Source organism: Aphis gossypii, chromosome X, assembly GCF_020184175.1.
Source record: "Aphis gossypii isolate Hap1 chromosome X, ASM2018417v2, whole genome shotgun sequence".
NCBI classification, from domain to species: Eukaryota; Metazoa; Arthropoda; class Insecta; order Hemiptera; family Aphididae; genus Aphis; species Aphis gossypii.
The window spans coordinates 19,023,336-19,041,005 of record NC_065533.1 but is presented as its reverse complement, the minus strand read 5'-3'; the positions used below and the strand labels follow the sequence as shown (position 1 = coordinate 19,041,005).

The 17,670-nt window shown below is 23.3% G+C and overlaps 1 protein-coding gene and 1 long non-coding RNA gene across 4 annotated transcripts; one reads left to right on the top strand and one right to left on the bottom strand.

Moving 5' to 3' along the window:
* Positions 1-830: 830 nt before the first annotated feature.
* Positions 831-8,666, top strand: LOC126552016 (uncharacterized). Of its 2 annotated transcripts, none has more exons than XR_007605872.1 (3): positions 831-1,205; positions 1,265-1,439; positions 8,489-8,666. It is a non-coding gene; the product is annotated as an uncharacterized LOC126552016 (long non-coding RNA). The 2 variants fall into 2 exon arrangements; XR_007605871.1 differs by lacking the exon at positions 8,489-8,666 and adding an exon at positions 1,509-1,686.
* Positions 8,667-11,618: 2,952 nt separating this feature from the next.
* LOC126551857 (uncharacterized) lies at positions 11,619-16,598 on the bottom strand. 2 transcript variants are annotated; one of them, XM_050206186.1, is made up of 6 exons: positions 15,954-16,598; positions 14,839-15,010; positions 14,646-14,773; positions 13,463-13,558; positions 13,310-13,394; positions 11,619-12,287 (listed from the first exon to the last, which is right to left on the bottom strand). In XM_050206186.1, exons 2-6 carry the CDS (start codon positions 15,005-15,007, stop codon positions 12,103-12,105), a joined length of 663 nt encoding a protein of 220 aa, XP_050062143.1. In that variant the 5' UTR covers positions 15,008-15,010; positions 15,954-16,598; the 3' UTR covers positions 11,619-12,102. The 2 variants fall into 2 exon arrangements, with proteins under 2 accessions (XP_050062143.1, XP_050062144.1); XM_050206187.1 differs by lacking the exon at positions 15,954-16,598 and having other exon boundaries at positions 14,839-15,257.
* Between the last annotated feature and the right edge of the window lie 1,072 nt (positions 16,599-17,670).

Sequence of the window (17,670 nt, the reverse complement as noted above, 5' to 3'; positions counted from 1 at the left end):
TAAAAAATTGGAATTTGTAATATAATTGTTGTTTTATATGATAAAAAATAAATAATTAATATCAAAATGGATTTTTGTTAATTCATTGTAATAAATTGAATATTTACATAAAAATATGGTAAATTTATTTAATAAAGAGTAATTGGGGATCTGTATTATGAAAATTTTCTGGACCCTCCCCATGACAAATTCCTAAATACACCAATGACACTCAATACCTATTCGTACTGTTCTAAATTTTAGTCCTTGCTTGAATTTAAATGTTCAGTTTTAAATATAAAGTTAATACATTTAACAAGTTTAACAAGTTCAGAAGATGAAAAAAAAAGTAGAGTGTCATCTTTGATACCTAATCAATATTTTACTCGACTCCAATAAACCCAACATCATTAAATCAATAAATGAATACATACTAAATCACATACCTATAAAAATAAAAATAATAATAAGAAATACTTCATCAGTTATCTATATTCAATTGAAATTCCAAAGCTCCAATTAAAAATAATAAATGTATTAAATATCGGTATAGTTAAGTAGGTAATGAACTCGAATCATCAATTTCAAAAATTAAAGGAGTAATAATTATTCACCATTCAATAGCACATCTAGCAGTGTATTGTGTATTACACACACGAATACACGATTAAAGATGTAAAAGATATAAAGATATCTTTAAGCGTGATTGCACGTAAACAACAATTAATTTAAATAAATCTTTCTTACAATAAATCTATGTTTGAGCGAGAATATGATATTGTGATAAACTGATAACCATTACAATAATGTAATGATAATAACGGATAAATATTATTATTTCAAATAAATATCTAAATAGGTACACTAAAAGCATGAACTAAAATATCTTATTCTTTAGACACTACTGATCGCCCACAACCATTATCAAAATTAATTCAAATTTCATTCGTCATACTCATTCGCAAGTCTAAATAATGAGCTGTCAAAATGAACATTACATTTGTTGACGGATAGTCGTCACCGGCGACCTGGACAATGATTATGATGACGACCGATGTGTCGAACGTGTTAAACATCAGTAAGGTTATTGTTATAATCGTTATTAAATTGGATTTTTCGTTCTACTAATGAATGGGTAGTTCATAAATTAGTGTTGATTAATCCAGATGTTATTGTAACAGTCTACATACCTATAGGCAATCGTAAATTGATGTTGTGAAATAAAGGTAGGTAAAATAAATAAGCGGTATAAATGTTTCATAATGTATTTTTATTGATTTGTTAGTTTCTGAAAAGTGATAATCAATTGCCATTGTTGCTTATGGACCTATAACACATTGCTAATATTATACTAAAACACTGAGTAGCCGATGATCCAAGGTCTTTACCAAAATCACTATGTTTAGTTCCTTTCTTATAATAAAGAACTAAACTGTTTTTAATTAAACAACATAACTAAGGTATATGTTTAGCTATTAAACTAAATGTAGGGATGTTTGACAATACAAATAAATCATATTCAATTTTAGATGGCAAAAAATAAACGGCCAGATAACTCCAGGACAATCAAATTAGCAGCAAAGCAGTAATTAAGGAAAAATTCCATCAAACAACACCAATAACTAAGTATACAATCCATAAAAACAAGAAAACACAACCTAAAGGAAAAAATGAAAGAGACTATAAATAGTATAGGTTAATTAAATTATTAAAAATAATAAAATTAATTTTTATAGTATAATTACAGCAATTTATGTGATGAAAATATTAAATCATAAATAAATTGTTCGATTTTGATCCCACATATATCAAATAACTTCTACTAGATTCAAAATTTAATTTAACATATGTACAATAGAACTTTTTATTTAATATGATTTCTGAGATTTTTAAATAAAATAAAATATTTTTTTTATAGCATACTTACAGCAATATAATATGTGATAAAAATTTTAAATCATAAATAAATTGTTCAATTTTGATCCCACATATATCAAATAACTTCCATTAGATTCAAAATTTAATTTAAAATATGGGCAATAAAACTTTTTACTTAATATGCTATCTAAGATTTTTTAATAAAATGAGAAACTTTTTTATAGTGTAATTACAGCGTGACATAATAAATATTAACAATTTTAAACCATTAATAAATTGTTCAATTTTGATCCTACATATATCAATTTACCTCCATTACATTCAAAATTTAATTTAACATATGGACAATAGAACTTTTTATTTAATATGATTTCTGAGATTTTTAAATAAAATAAAATATTTTTTTTTTAGCATACTTACAGCAATATATGTGATAAAAATTTTAAATCAAAAATAAATTGTTCAATTTTGATCCCACATATATCAATTATCTTCCATTAGATTCAAAATTTAATTTAATATATGGACAATAGAACTTTTTATTTAATATGATTTCTGAGATTTTTAAATAAAATAAAATATTTTTTTTATAGCATACTTACAGCAATATAATATGTGATAAAAATTTTAAATCATAAATAAATTGTTCAATTTTGATCCCACATATATCAAATAACTTCCATTAGATTCAAAATTTAATTTAACATATGGGCAATAAAACTTTTTACTTAATATGATATCTAAGATTTTTTAATAAAATGAGAAACTTTTTTATAGTGTAATTACAGCAATATAATAAATATTAACATTTTAAATGATAAATAAATTGTTCAATTTTGATCCCACATATATCAATTAACTTCCATTAGATTCAAAATTTAATTTAACAATGGGCAATAAAACTTTTTATTTATATGATTTCTGAGATTTTTAATAAAATAAAATATTTTTTTTATAGCATACTTACAGCAATATAATATGTGATGAAAATTTTAAATGATAAATAAATTGTTTAATTTTGATCCCACATATATCAATTAACTTCCATTAGATTCAAAATTTAATTTAACAAATGGGCAATAAAACTTTTTATTTAATATGATATCTAAGAATTTTTAACAAAATGAGAAACATTTTTATAGTCTAATTACAGCGTAACATAATAAATATTAACGATTTTGAATGATAAATAATTGTTCAATTTTGATCCCACATATATCAATTAACTTCCATTAGATTCAAAATTTAATTTAACATATAGGCAATAAATCATTTTATTTAATATGATTTGTGAGATTTTTAAATAAAATAAAATATTTTTTTTATAGCATACTTACAGCAATATAATATGTGATGAAAATTTTAAATGATAAATAAATTGTTTAATTTTGATCCCACATATATCAATTAACTTCCATTAGATTCAAAATTTAATTTAACAAATGGGCAATAAAACTTTTTATTTAATATGATTTCTGAGATTTTTAAATAAAATAAAATATTTTTATTATAGCATACTTACAGCAATATAATATGTGATAAAAATTTTAAATGATAAATAAATCGTTCAATTTTGATCCCACATATATCAAATAACTTCCATTAGATTCAAAATTTAATTTAACATATTGGCAAATAAACCTTTTTACTTAATATGATATCTAAGAATTTTTAATAAAATGAGAGACATTTTTATAGTCTAATTACAGCGTAACATAATAAATATTAACGATTTTGAATGATAAATAAATTGTTCAATTTTGATCCCACATATATCAATTAACTTCCATTAGATTCAAAATTTAATTTAAAATATGGGCAATAAAACTTTTTACTTAATATGCTATCTAAGATTTTTTAATAAAATGAGAAACTTTTTTATAGTGTAATTACAGCGTGACTAATAAATATTAACATTTTAAACCATTAATAAATTGTTCAATTTTGATCCTACATATATCAATTTACTTCCATTACATTCAAAATTTAATTTAACATATGGACAATAGAACTTTTTATTTAATATGATTTCTGAGATTTTTAAATAAAATAAAATATTTTTTTTTTAGCATACTTACAGCAATATATGTGATAAAAATTTTAAATCAAAAATAAATTGTTCAATTTTGATCCCACATATATCAATTATCTTCCATTAGATTCAAAATTTAATTTAATATATGGACAATAGAACTTTTTATTTAATATGATTTCTGAGATTTTTAAATAAAATAAAATATTTTTTTTATAGCATACTTACAGCAATATACTATGTGATAAAAATTTTAAATCATAAATAAATTGTTCAATTTTGATCCCACATATATCAAATAACTTCCATTAGATTCAAAATTTAATTTAACATATGGGCAATAAAACTTTTTACTTAATATGATATCTAAGATTTTTTAATAAAATGAGAAACTTTTTTATAGTGTAATTACAGCGTAAAATAATAAATATTAACAATTTTAAATGATAAATAAATTGTTCAATTTTGATCCCACATATATCAATTAACTTCCATTAGATTCAAAATTTAATTTAACAAATGGGCAATAAAACTTTTTATTTAATATGATTTCTGAGATTTTTAAATAAAATAAAATATTTTTTTTATAGCATACTTACAGCAATATAATATGTGATGAAAATTTTAAATGATAAATAAATTGTTTAATTTTGATCCCACATATATCAATTAACTTCCATTAGATTCAAAATTTAATTTAACAAATGGGCAATAAAACTTTTTATTTAATATGATATCTAAGAATTTTTAACAAAATGAGAAACATTTTTATAGTCTAATTACAGCGTAACATAATAAATATTAACGATTTTGAATGATAAATAAATTGTTCAATTTTGATCCCACATATATCAATTAACTTCCATTAGATTCAAAATTTAATTTAACATATAGGCAATAAATCATTTTATTTAATATGATTTGTGAGATTTTTAAATAAAATAAAATATTTTTTTTATAGCATACTTACAGCAATATAATATGTGATGAAAATTTTAAATGATAAATAAATTGTTTAATTTTGATCCCACATATATCAATTAACTTCCATTAGATTCAAAATTTAATTTAACAAATGGGCAATAAAACTTTTTATTTAATATGATTTCTGAGATTTTTAAATAAAATAAAATATTTTTTTTATAGCATACTTACAGCAATATAATATGTGATGAAAATTTTAAATGATAAATAAATTGTTCAATTTTGATCCCACATATATCAAATAACTTCCATTAGATTCAAAATTTAATTTAACATATTGGCAATAAAACTTTTTACTTAATATGATATCTAAGAATTTTTAATAAAATGAGAGACATTTTTATAGTCTAATTACAGCGTAACATAATAAATATTAACAATTTTAAATGATAAATAAATTGTTCAATTTTGATCCCACATATATCAATTAACTTCCATTAGATTCAAAATTTAATTTAACATATGGGCAATAAAACTTTTTATTTAATATGATTTCTGAGATTTTTAAATAAAATAAAATATTTTTTTTATAGCATACTTACAGCAATATAATATGTGATGAAAATTTTAAATCATAAATAGATTGTTCAATTTTGATCCCACATATATCAATTAACTTCCATTCGATTCAAAATTTAATTTAACAAATGGGCAATAAAACTTTTTATTTAATATGATTTGTGAGATTTTTAAATAAAATAAAATATTTTTTTTATAGCATACTTACAGCAATATATGTGATGAAAATTTTAAATCATAAATAGATTGTTCAATTTTGATCCCACATATATCAAATAACTTCCATTAGATTCAAAATTTAATTTAACATATGGGCAATAAAACTTTTTACTTAATATGATATCTAAGATTTTTTAATAAAATGAGAAACTTTTTTATAGTGTAAATACAGCGTAAAATAATAAATATTAACAATTTTAAATGATAAATAAATTGTTCAATTTTGATCCCACATATATCAATTAACTTCCATTAGATTCAAAATTTAATTTAACAATGGGCAATAAAACTTTTTATTTAATATGATTTCTGAGATTTTTAAATAAAATAAAATTTTTTTTTTTTATAGCATACTTACAGCAATATAATATGTGATGAAAATTTTAAATGATAAATAAATTGTTTAATTTTGATCCCACATATATCAATTAACTTCCATTAGATTCAAAATTTAATTTAACAAATGGGCAATAAAACTTTTTATTTAATATGATTTCTGAGATTTTTAAATAAAATAAAATATTTTTTTTATAGCATACTTACAGCAATATAATATGTGATGAAAATTTTAAATGATAAATAAATTGTTTAATTTTGATCCCACATATATCAATTAACTTCCATTAGATTCAAAATTTAATTTAACAAATGGGCAATAAAACTTTTTATTTCATATGATTTCTGAGATTTTTAAATAAAATAAAATATTGTTTTTATAGCATACTTACAGCAATATATGTGATGAAAATTTTAAATCATAAATAAATTATTCAATTTTAGATGGCAAAAAATAACGGCCAGATAACTCCAGGACAATCAAATTAGCAGCAAAGCAGTTTAAGGAAAAATTCCATCAAACAACACCATAACTAAGTATACAATCCATAAAAACAAAGAAAACACACCTAAAGGAAAAAATGAAAGAGACTATAAATAGTATAGGTTAATTAATTATTAAAAATAATAAATTAATTTTTATAGTATATTACAGCAATTTATGTGATGAAATATTAATTATAAATAAATTGTTCGATTTTGATCCCACATATATCAAATAACTTCTACTAGATTCAAATTTAATTTAACATATGTACAATAGAACTTTTATTTAATATGATTTCGGAGATTTTTAATAAAATAAAATATTTTTTTTATAGCATACTTACAGCAATATAATATGTGATAAAAATTTTAAATCATAAATAAATTGTTCAATTTTGATCCCACATATATCAAATAACTTCCATTAGATTCAAAATTTAATTTAACATATGGGCAATAAAACTTTTTACTTAATATGATATCTAAGATTTTTTAATAAAATGAGAAACTTTTTTATAGTGTAATTACAGCGTGACATAATAAATATTAACAATTTTAAACCATTAATAAATTGTTCAATTTTGATCCTACATATATCAATTTACTTCCATTACATTCAAAATTTAATTTAACATATGGACAATAGAACTTTTTATTTAATATGATTTCTGAGATTTTTAAATAAAATAAAATATTTTTTTTTTAGCATACTTACAGCAATATGTGATAAAATTTTAAATCAAAATAAATTGTTCAATTTTGATCCCACATATATCAATTATCTTCCATTAGATTCAAAATTTAATTTAATATATGGACAATAGAACTTTTTATTTAATATGATTTCTGAGATATTTAAATAAAATAAAATATTTTTTTATAGCATACTTAATGCAATATAATATGTGATGAAAATTTTAAATGATAAATAAATTGTTTAATTTTGATCCCACATACATCAATTATTTTCCATTAGTTTCAAAATTGTATTTAACATATGGGCAATAAAACTTTTTACTTAATATGATATCTAAGATTTTTTAATAAAATGAGAAACATTTTTATAGTCTAATTACAGCATAACATAATAAATATTAACAATTTTAAATGATAAATAAACTGTTCAATTTTGATCCCACATATATCAATTAACTTCCATTAGATTCAAAATTTAATTTAACATATGGTCAATAAATCTTTTTATTTAATATGATTTCTGAGATTTTTAAATAAAATAAAATATTTTTTTTAGTATAATTACAGCAATATATGTGATGAAAATTTTAAATCATAAATAAATTGTTCAATTTTGATCCCACATGTATCAAATAACTTCTATTAGATTCAAAATTTAATTTAACGTATGGACAATAGAACTTTTTATTTAATATGATTTCTGAGAATTTTAAATAAAATGAGAAACATTTTTATAGTCTAATTACAGCGTAACATAATAAATATTAACAATTTGAAATGATAAATAAACTGTTCAATTTTGATCTTACATATATCAAATAACTTCCTTTAGATTCAAAATTTAATTTAACATATGGGCAATAAAACTTTTTACTTAATATGATATCTAAGATTTTTTAATAAAATGAGAAACATTTTTATAGTCTAATTACAGCATAACATAATAAATATTAACAATTTTAAATGATAAATAAACTGTTCAATTTTGATCCCACATATATCAAATAATTTCCATTAGATTCGAAATTTAAAATTAAATATGACCACTGTATGTTCTTTACTGAATATGAAATGTAATTTTTTTTAATAAAATGGGAAAACATTTTTATTGTAAAATTACAGCATAACATAATAAATATTAACAATTTTAAATGATAAATAAATTGTTTAATTTTGATCCCACATATATCAATTAACTTCCATTAGATTCAAAATTTAATTTAACAAATGGGCAATAAAACTTTTTATTTCATATGATTTCTGAGATTTTTAAATAAAATAAAATATTGTTTTTATAGCATACTTACAGCAATATATGTGATGAAAATTTTAAATCATAAATAAATTATTCAATTTTAGATGGCAAAAAATAAACGGCCAGATAACTCCAGGACAATCAAATTAGCAGCAAAGCAGTAATTAAGGAAAAATTCCATCAAACAACACCAATAACTAAGTATACAATCCATAAAAACAAGAAAACACAACCTAAAGGAAAAAATGAAAGAGACTATAAATAGTATAGGTTAATTAAATTATTAAAAATAATAAAATTAATTTTTATAGTATAATTACAGCAATTTATGTGATGAAAATATTAAATCATAATAAATTGTTCGATTTTGATCCACATATATCAAATAACTTCTACTAGATTCAAAATTTAATTTAACATATGTACAATAGAACTTTTTTTATATGATTTCTGAGATTTTTAAATAAAATAAATATTTTTTTTTATAGCATACTTACAGCAATATAATATGTGATAAAAATTTTAAATCATAAATAATTGTTCAATTTTGATCCCACATATATCAAATAACTTCCATTAGATTCAAAATTTAATTTAACATATGGGCAATAAAACTTTTACTTAATATGATATCTAAGATTTTTTAATAAAATGAGAAACTTTTTTATAGTGTAATTACAGCGTGACATAATAAATATTAACAATTTTAAACCATTAATAAATTGTTCAATTTTGATCCTACATATATCAATTTACTTCCATTACATTCAAAATTTAATTTAACATATGGACAATAGAACTTTTTATTTAATATGATTTCTGAGATTTTTAAATAAAATAAAATATTTTTTTTTTAGCATACTTACAGCAATATATGTGATAAAAATTTTAAATCAAAAATAAATTGTTCAATTTTGATCCCACATATATCAATTATCTTCCATTAGATTCAAAATTTAATTTAATATATGGACAATAGAACTTTTTATTTAATATGATTTCTGAGATATTTAAATAAAATAATATATTTTTTTTTAGCATACTTAATGCAATATAATATGTGATGAAAATTTTAAATGATAAATAAATTGTTTAATTTTGATCCCACATACATCAATTATTTTCCATTAGTTTCAAAATTTTATTTAACATATGGGCAATAAAACTTTTTACTTAATATGATATCTAAGATTTTTAAATAAAATAAAATATTTTTTTTAGTATAATTACAGCAATATATGTGATGAAAATTTTAAATCATAAATAAATTGTTCAATTTTGATCTTACATATATCAAATAACTTCCTTTAGATTCAAAATTTAATTTAACATATGGGCAATAAAACTTTTTACTTAATATGATATCTAAGATTTTTTAATAAAATAAAATATTTTTTTTATAGCATACTTACAGCAATATAATATGTCATGAAAATTTTAAATCATAAATAGATTGTTCAATTTTGATCCCACATATATCAAATAACTTCTATTAGATTCAAAATTTAATTTAACATATGTACAATAGAACTTTTTATTTAATATGATTTCTGAGATTTTTAAATAAAATAAAATATTTTTTTTATAGCATACTTACAGCAATATAATATGTGATAAAAATTTTAAATCCTAAATAACTTCTTCAATTTTGATCTCACATATATCAAATAACTTCCATTAGATTCAAAATTTAATTTAACATATGGGCAATAAAACTTTTTACTTAATATGATATCTAAAATTTTTTAATAAAATGAGAAACATTTTTATTGTCTAATTATAGCGTATCATAATAAATATTAACAATTTTAAATCATACAGAAATTGTTCAATTTTGATCCCACATATATCAAATAGCTTCTATTAGATTCAAAATTTATTTTAACATATGGACAATAGAACTTTTTACTTAATATGATATCTAAGATTTTTTAATAAAATGAGAAGCTTTTTATAGTCTAATTACAGCGTAACATAATAAATATTAACAATTTTAAATCATAAATAAATTGTTCAAATTTGATCTCACTTAATCAAATAACTTCCATTAGATTCGAAATTTAAAATTAAATTTGACCACTTTGTGTTCTTTACTGAATATGATATGTAATATTTTTTAATAAAATGGGAAAACATTTTTATTGTTAAATTACAGTATAACATAATAAATATTAACAATTTTAAATCATAAAAATTGTTCATTTTTCACCTAACTTAGGTTAGATATTATAGGTGAGGCTAGCCCAAACATTAGTTCGAAACGCTATTTTTATTTTTTTCAACAACATACAATTATTTTGTTGTATAATATTATTTTGTATGTGCCGCCGCCTACCGCGTCCGTGCTGGCCGCCCATGTTTCCTCTTCCAAGCAACCCGACTATCATCATTTCCGCCGCCCATCGGTTGCTATCAAAATTTGAACAGTGCGTGATAATGTCGTTAAACCATACTGATAGTCTCAACAATAATTTTGTACAACATCGAAAATGTATTAATTTTTTCGCTGTCCCTATTCACTAGTGGTTTAGTGTTCTCCCTATGCATTTTTAATATATATATAGTTTTGATATTTCGATAACAATTTTACGGTGATCGTCGAAAGAGGCAGCGTATGCGGTGATAAAACGGCAATTTTGTTTATTTATTTTATCGCCGTGTTACGATGCTACGCGTTATTGGTTACAATGTTACAATAATTATCACTCGTATATTATCGATTGTTTCCTACGATGTCGTTGAAACGAGCCTGTTAGGGCTTTTGCGGCGACTAAACCGCATTTTCGTTAATTTTATGTTAACAAAATGTTATGTGTACATATTCAAGTCATAATTCACTGGTATTTTGACTGTGCATTGTTACGAGGGTCGTTGAAACGATTATATTCAACATGGTATCTAGTTAATGAAAAATTAAAAACATGAAATTGAGATTGTGTACTCTGACGGAGGAACATGATTATCAATATTAACAATTTTAACTAAAAAAATGAGTGATATCGCAACAAAATGATTCTGTGTAAAAATGTCGTTAAGAAAAAAAAAACTTGTTAGAAAAGTATTGACATCTAATTTTTAAATCAATTGTTCATAATTGTTTGTACTTATTACTCTATTAAGTGCCATAATTTGACTAGGCTTGAAGGATACTCATAGTATATACTTAATAATAGTTTTATGGTACTATTATATGTAAAATGGAAATATAAATGTTCTTCATGTCGCCACATAGGCATTGTACTGTAAAGTATGACTATGGCACGAAACCATATCTTCTCCCACCGCTAAGGGAGACAACATTAACTATTATGTAATAGAAACTAGGTATGTTATAGCAGTTGGTTAGAGACCTTGCGTTGGAGACCGTTCTTGACCAGGTTGTCCTGAGGCCAGACCGTCATTGTCTGTATGTTGTTAAATTTAAATAAAGTCATGATATTAAGTCTAAGTGGTGTATTTTCTTTTTTTTGAGAGGTCAATCAAGAAAGTTAACAATACTTTATAAAACAAAAATCAGTAATCATTAATTAATACTTGAGATAAAATCAGTTACACGTGTAATACAGTTATTTACAAATTAATTAGACAATGAATACATATTTTTTTTATGAATTATAATTAATATACAAAATTGCTACAACCAATTTTCCTATAATTTGATGCCCATATAAAAAATATTTCTCAATTATATTACTGATTACATGTTAAAAATTATAAATTATATTAAATAAGGGTCGTTTAATAGAGCTTCTACATTAAAACCATCGACCTTGTGTTTAATTTCTTCTTTGTTATTTTGTGGATTTTCAATAGGCTCTTCATAATCCATACCTGTTGGATTTTTAAGAATCTCTTCAATATCCATACCTGTTAATTCAGGTAAATTATCCAAGTTTTGATCATCTAAAAATAATAATAATAAATATTATAAATAATGACAAACAAAACAATTTAAGACATTTTAGGTGAGATCCAAATAGTATGAATTAATCATATGGATGAAACATAAGTCACATTAAATAGATTATGAGGTAGAATTATAGATGTGTTTATTGGTTATTTAATAATTTATAAAAATTTAATTTGTTTTATGATTTTAAAAGAATTTATTTACAAATGTATTTTCTCAAAATGACAAATGTGGAGTTTTAAATATACTATGTATAACATTTTTAGAATAACAAGTTTTAAAATAAGATTAGTATGACAATATACAGAGTATTTACAATTTATAGTTATGGCTGTGTAAATAAATTAATAACCGCAAATAAATTAATTAAAATATTTGTTTGTCAAAAAAATTGAGTTGTTTTATGTTCATTCGAAGTTGCAAAATTTCAAATTACAAAACTTCCATACTCAAAAATGCATTAATTAAAACCGATTTAAGTATTCCTCACCACCAAGTTACCATAAGATACCTGTAATATGCATCATTATATCATATGTATTACATTAAATTATACATAACTTATAATAATTTGTAGTTGATTCGTCACTTCTTATAAATAAATAAAAATCTTTTGCCAACATATTGAGTATACGACTGTGTATAAATTGTAGTGTTGCGCAATAAGGGAAGTACTGAGCATTTGTGCCCATACATTTACAAAATGTCAAAGTATTATTATCGAAAGTCATAAAATATAACTTATAAGGCCATATAGATAAATTGTTCACCAAAGAAAAATATTAAACTGTATTTATTTAAAGTAAACTTAGGCTTGTGCTAAAACCGGCCAGTTGCTGGTAGACCCCATCCTACAGCAGCTGGTAGACTGTACACTTTATGACAGCCCTATGTTTATAGAGTTTATCAATAGACTTTTACCAAGTGTTTTAAAATTTTGATATGACTTCTATGCAAATTATGTACATTCCACATGATTTAAAGATAATATATTAAATTAAATTAATTTAATTACTTTGTGTAGGAATATCAGTGTTTTTAGTAACCAGTTTTTGTTCAGCCAGATTTATTATTTCAGAAGCTATGTTGTCAATGATGTTCTATAAATGATAAAAAAAAAAAAAAATAAGCTAATAATCTAAAAAACTTTTGTTGTACTAAGTATTACCATATCATTTTTTGCTGAAAAATGTGGTCCATCTAGTGAATTTTCCAACTCGCTGGTCGGATTATTTGGAAGCAACGGACTTGCAATCTTTAGTTTCTACAAATCATATAATATTAAACAATATAATTTTATTTATACGTGTTTATAGAAATGCTATTCAGCCTTCTGAATTATTTAGCTCATATATTCAGATACTTAATCAAATATTTTTAAGGACAATTGTGTTAGTAACTTATCATTTATACATTATGTAAATCATGAATGTATTTTGGATTTCCCCTAAAAAGTTTAAAATAAATTATTTAAGCTGGTAAATCTAGCCTTATGTTTATCATTGAGATTCTTTAAATATTAGTTAATTAATTAATGACCTTGATAAAAATATGTGTATTAATCCAATTATAAAATGTAGATATGTATCAACAATTAAGGAAACTTTGGTGTTATTATTGGTGATATTGGTATAATTTAATTAATACTAATCTAGAAAATTAAGTGAACTTTCAACTATATAAGGAATTTCATACATCATATTTATCTCTAGGAACTCTGTATATCAGATATAAGCTTAGGTCAGTTGATATATGTTTCAGTTCTTATTGTTATTATTGTGTTATAATTGAATCATGCTGAAATAAATAAATAAATCTCAACAAATATTTATTACAACATAGTTTATATCAATTAACAATGTATTTGAATAATGATTCTAAGGTTAGGTTTATCTATGCCTATACAGATGTCTTCATACAAAACCATTTGATTTCAAATAAAAAACCGTACATAAATATGCACCTATTGTACCCAATGTAAAACTAGCTTAATAATTATAACAGCGAAGGTTTTGAAATGAAGAAATAATATATAACGATAAATGACAATGATTTAAAGACAACTGTAAAAGTTAATTTGTTTCAATAGGTATATTAAACAATAAATGTATTGATTTGTTATATTTAATAAAGAGATGTACAGTGGAACCTCGATAACTTGAGTTATACAGAAGACTTCTAATTGTGGATTATGAAGTTCATACTATAATGTGTTCATTATAAAAAAATTTGAGATACTTTGGTATGAAACAAAATCTATTTTGGTGAACTCCCGTGAAAACTTAGAAATTCTACATTAGTATAAAAATTAATTTAATATTCTTAAAGAATGAAAATCTTTACTATATTACATTATTTCCAGGAAATCCGACGTGTTTTAACACTTGTATTGATCTTTGGATATCATTAACGCAAACTTTATTCTTATTAGCATTTGCTGCGCGTTCTTTGGCTTGTTCCAAAATTAGTGCTATGAAATCTAATCAAACAAATTATTATAAATTAGTCATGGAAAAAATATAGTTATTGTTTCATAGCACTTACCGTAATTATTAAATTCCATCAGGCTGTCAACAACATCCTTGTCAAATTCATCTATTCCTATATTTTTCAACATCGACTTAACGATTTTAGAATCTGCAAGAAACTCTCTTTCTCTCTTCCATGATAAGATTTTGTCAAATGAGCTCATTAAGACTTGCTGATCTTTCATTATCTATAAAATAATTATTGAGTAAAATGTATTATAATATAACCAAACGATAAAACAAAAACAAATATAACGCATGTATACCATACATATAGCGGTGTTTCTTAAGTTAAAAGGTAGCACATAAAATATATACTTCCTTATGATTTTGAGCAATCAGTTTTATTGTTAAATAAAAAATATTTTTAACTTTGTTAATTATACAAAATGTATGTTTTATAAACTATATGTTTCTTATTTGCTTATTAGATACTTCATTATTTGAGATTACCTACTAATTAAATGACATATACTTTTAGATAAGAATAAATAAAAATGTTTTTTTTCCTTAATTATTGACCTATGTGGGTGTTATAATAATTAATTATTACTTAATTAGTAATTTTAAAATTAAAAAAATTTATAAAATTAGGTAGCTGTTTATGAGTAATATGATAAATTAATTTCAACTAGCTTTTTAAAATATTTAAATAATTTTTTTTTTGTTTATTTATTATTAAAAACGCATGTCATATAAATAATTTAGAATTTAGATTATGCAATAATAATGTAGTACAAAAAGTAATAATATTGTTTTATTAGTTATTGTTGTTAATTGTACATTATGTAAGAATTTATTTTAAATACAGTAGAAATTGTTTATAATGACACTGGTTGTAATGACATATTGAATGTAATGACCTTAGATTGAACTAATCTATATGGAGTTATATAGATTCCTATTATTGATTATAATGACAAACGATCCATTATGTACCCTATTCCTATAATCCTATACCTCGAATATTTATTACTTACAATTATTGAATTACTATAACTTCCTTTGACATTCGGTTCTTGAGAATTTTTAATAACAAAATACAGATATAATATAGTTTTTGCTGTATACAAAAATGCGTAGTAGTTTTGTGTTTAATAAAATAATACCGAATAGAAATATATTACTTACCGTTGGCGTTTTATCTTCCGTTATATTAATGATAGGTAGGTAGTTATTTTAGTTAAAGAAATATAAAAACTAAAAGAACTAAGAAGTAAACTAGTAAGTAGTAAGTACAAACACAGAAACAGAAAGATTTTAATTAAGCGAATGAAAGCAAACGCTAACGTTATCATCACATTATCACAATACACGATAAAACCAAATTGATAGCGCAGCCGTGCCATAAATCTAGTTCTAGGATCGAGCTCCAATCCGACTTGATAACTGTGGTATTGGTAACTAATTAATTATTAACCACTATCATAATCAGTAATCAATTATTAATTGTATTTGTATTTATTATATTAATTTAATCGGTTAATCATTATGTAATCAATAATCGTGATATTGTTGGTAGTAAAATATTATACTGTGATACGCATACAAAATAGTTTAAAAAATACGGCCAATGGGGGAGGTTCAAAGCTCATGAGACCCCTCCCCTCCGTGAGTACGCCTCTAAAAACGAGCCGTCCACACTTAGCAGTTTTTTCCTCAGTAGATCGTTTCGACGGTTGAGCCACAACCAAATTATAGTCTAGTAGAGCCGCCCAAAAGTATTACAGGCTACAACCACTACTACACGTATGCGTGTATTACATCAACGGTATTCGCGCCGCCGACCGAACCGATTACGGTCGCTGCTGATCGGACACTTACGATACCAAACGACATTACCAAACCTAACCTAACTCTGGTATTGATGTACGAGCCATATTCAACTGATATTGAAGAATGATCTTGTTGCCCGAGAAGTGGACACGTTTTATACCAGAAAAACTACTCCGTAAAGCTTCTCCATCATTTCTATCTAACATTTCACAGGACACCGGATATTTCACTGGACATTCCGGACTGGTTACCGGAAGCTCAAGTCAAACTCCGATCTCGGGAGTTTTCTCCGGACAATTGCTTCAAATCTTGGCCCATCAGTACTTAACGCTTACCCCTTAAGTTTTGACTCGTATGTATCAAAAAAATGGAGTAGGGGTAATGCTACTACTGTAGTTAATACATGTACTTGTTCAACCGCTGCTCCACTCATTTTTGTGGAAAATCCATTATAAGCTCCTTGCATATTTGCAGCGCCATCTGTTGCGTTACCTATACAGCATTTTGGGTCTATATTCATACCTTTGAAAATATCTAAGAGTAACTCGACAAAATCCGAACCTTTACTTGAACTACACTTTACCATACCAACTAATCTTTCAAAAACAGATGTACCATTTACATATCTTAGTATTATTGAGCATTGATCTGTAACAGATATATCTTGTGTTGTATCGAGTTGTACAGAATATATTACAGCGTCTTTTACTTCATTAGAAAATTGTCAACGCATAGTCGACACCCCGCATCCGAGATAAAAAGCCGTACTATGATGCTGACATCGACTGCGCGTCGACAATCGTTTTTTATAGTCAAAAAATAAAACATTAGTAAAAGTAAGCACTGGTATAAATAAAGTAGAGTAAAAGGAACCTTTTTGACAAAAAAAAAAAATGTTCTGCATTGGGGGGTCGCTCAGATCAAACTGAAAAAATGAGAAAAAATTCAGAAATTCAGAAAAAATGCCGCAGTCAAAGTGTTAAATAAAGGTTATGTTAGTATTTTTTATTCTTATTTTTTTCCATAACACCTAGATGTGTAACATAGCATTAGTTTATCATTTTTATTTTGA

Coding starts and splice junctions, on each gene's coding strand:
- LOC126551857 (XM_050206186.1), bottom strand. CDS start 15,007: ATGAAAGATCAGCAAGTCTTAATGAGCTCATTTGACAAAATCTTATCA. Junction 13,559..14,645: donor TCGGATTTCCTGGAAATAAT/GTAATATAGTAA, acceptor TATGATTTGTAG/AAACTAAAGATTGCAAGTCC. Junction 12,288..13,309: donor CACTGATATTCCTACACAAA/GTAATTAAATTA, acceptor TATTATTTTTAG/ATGATCAAAACTTGGATAAT.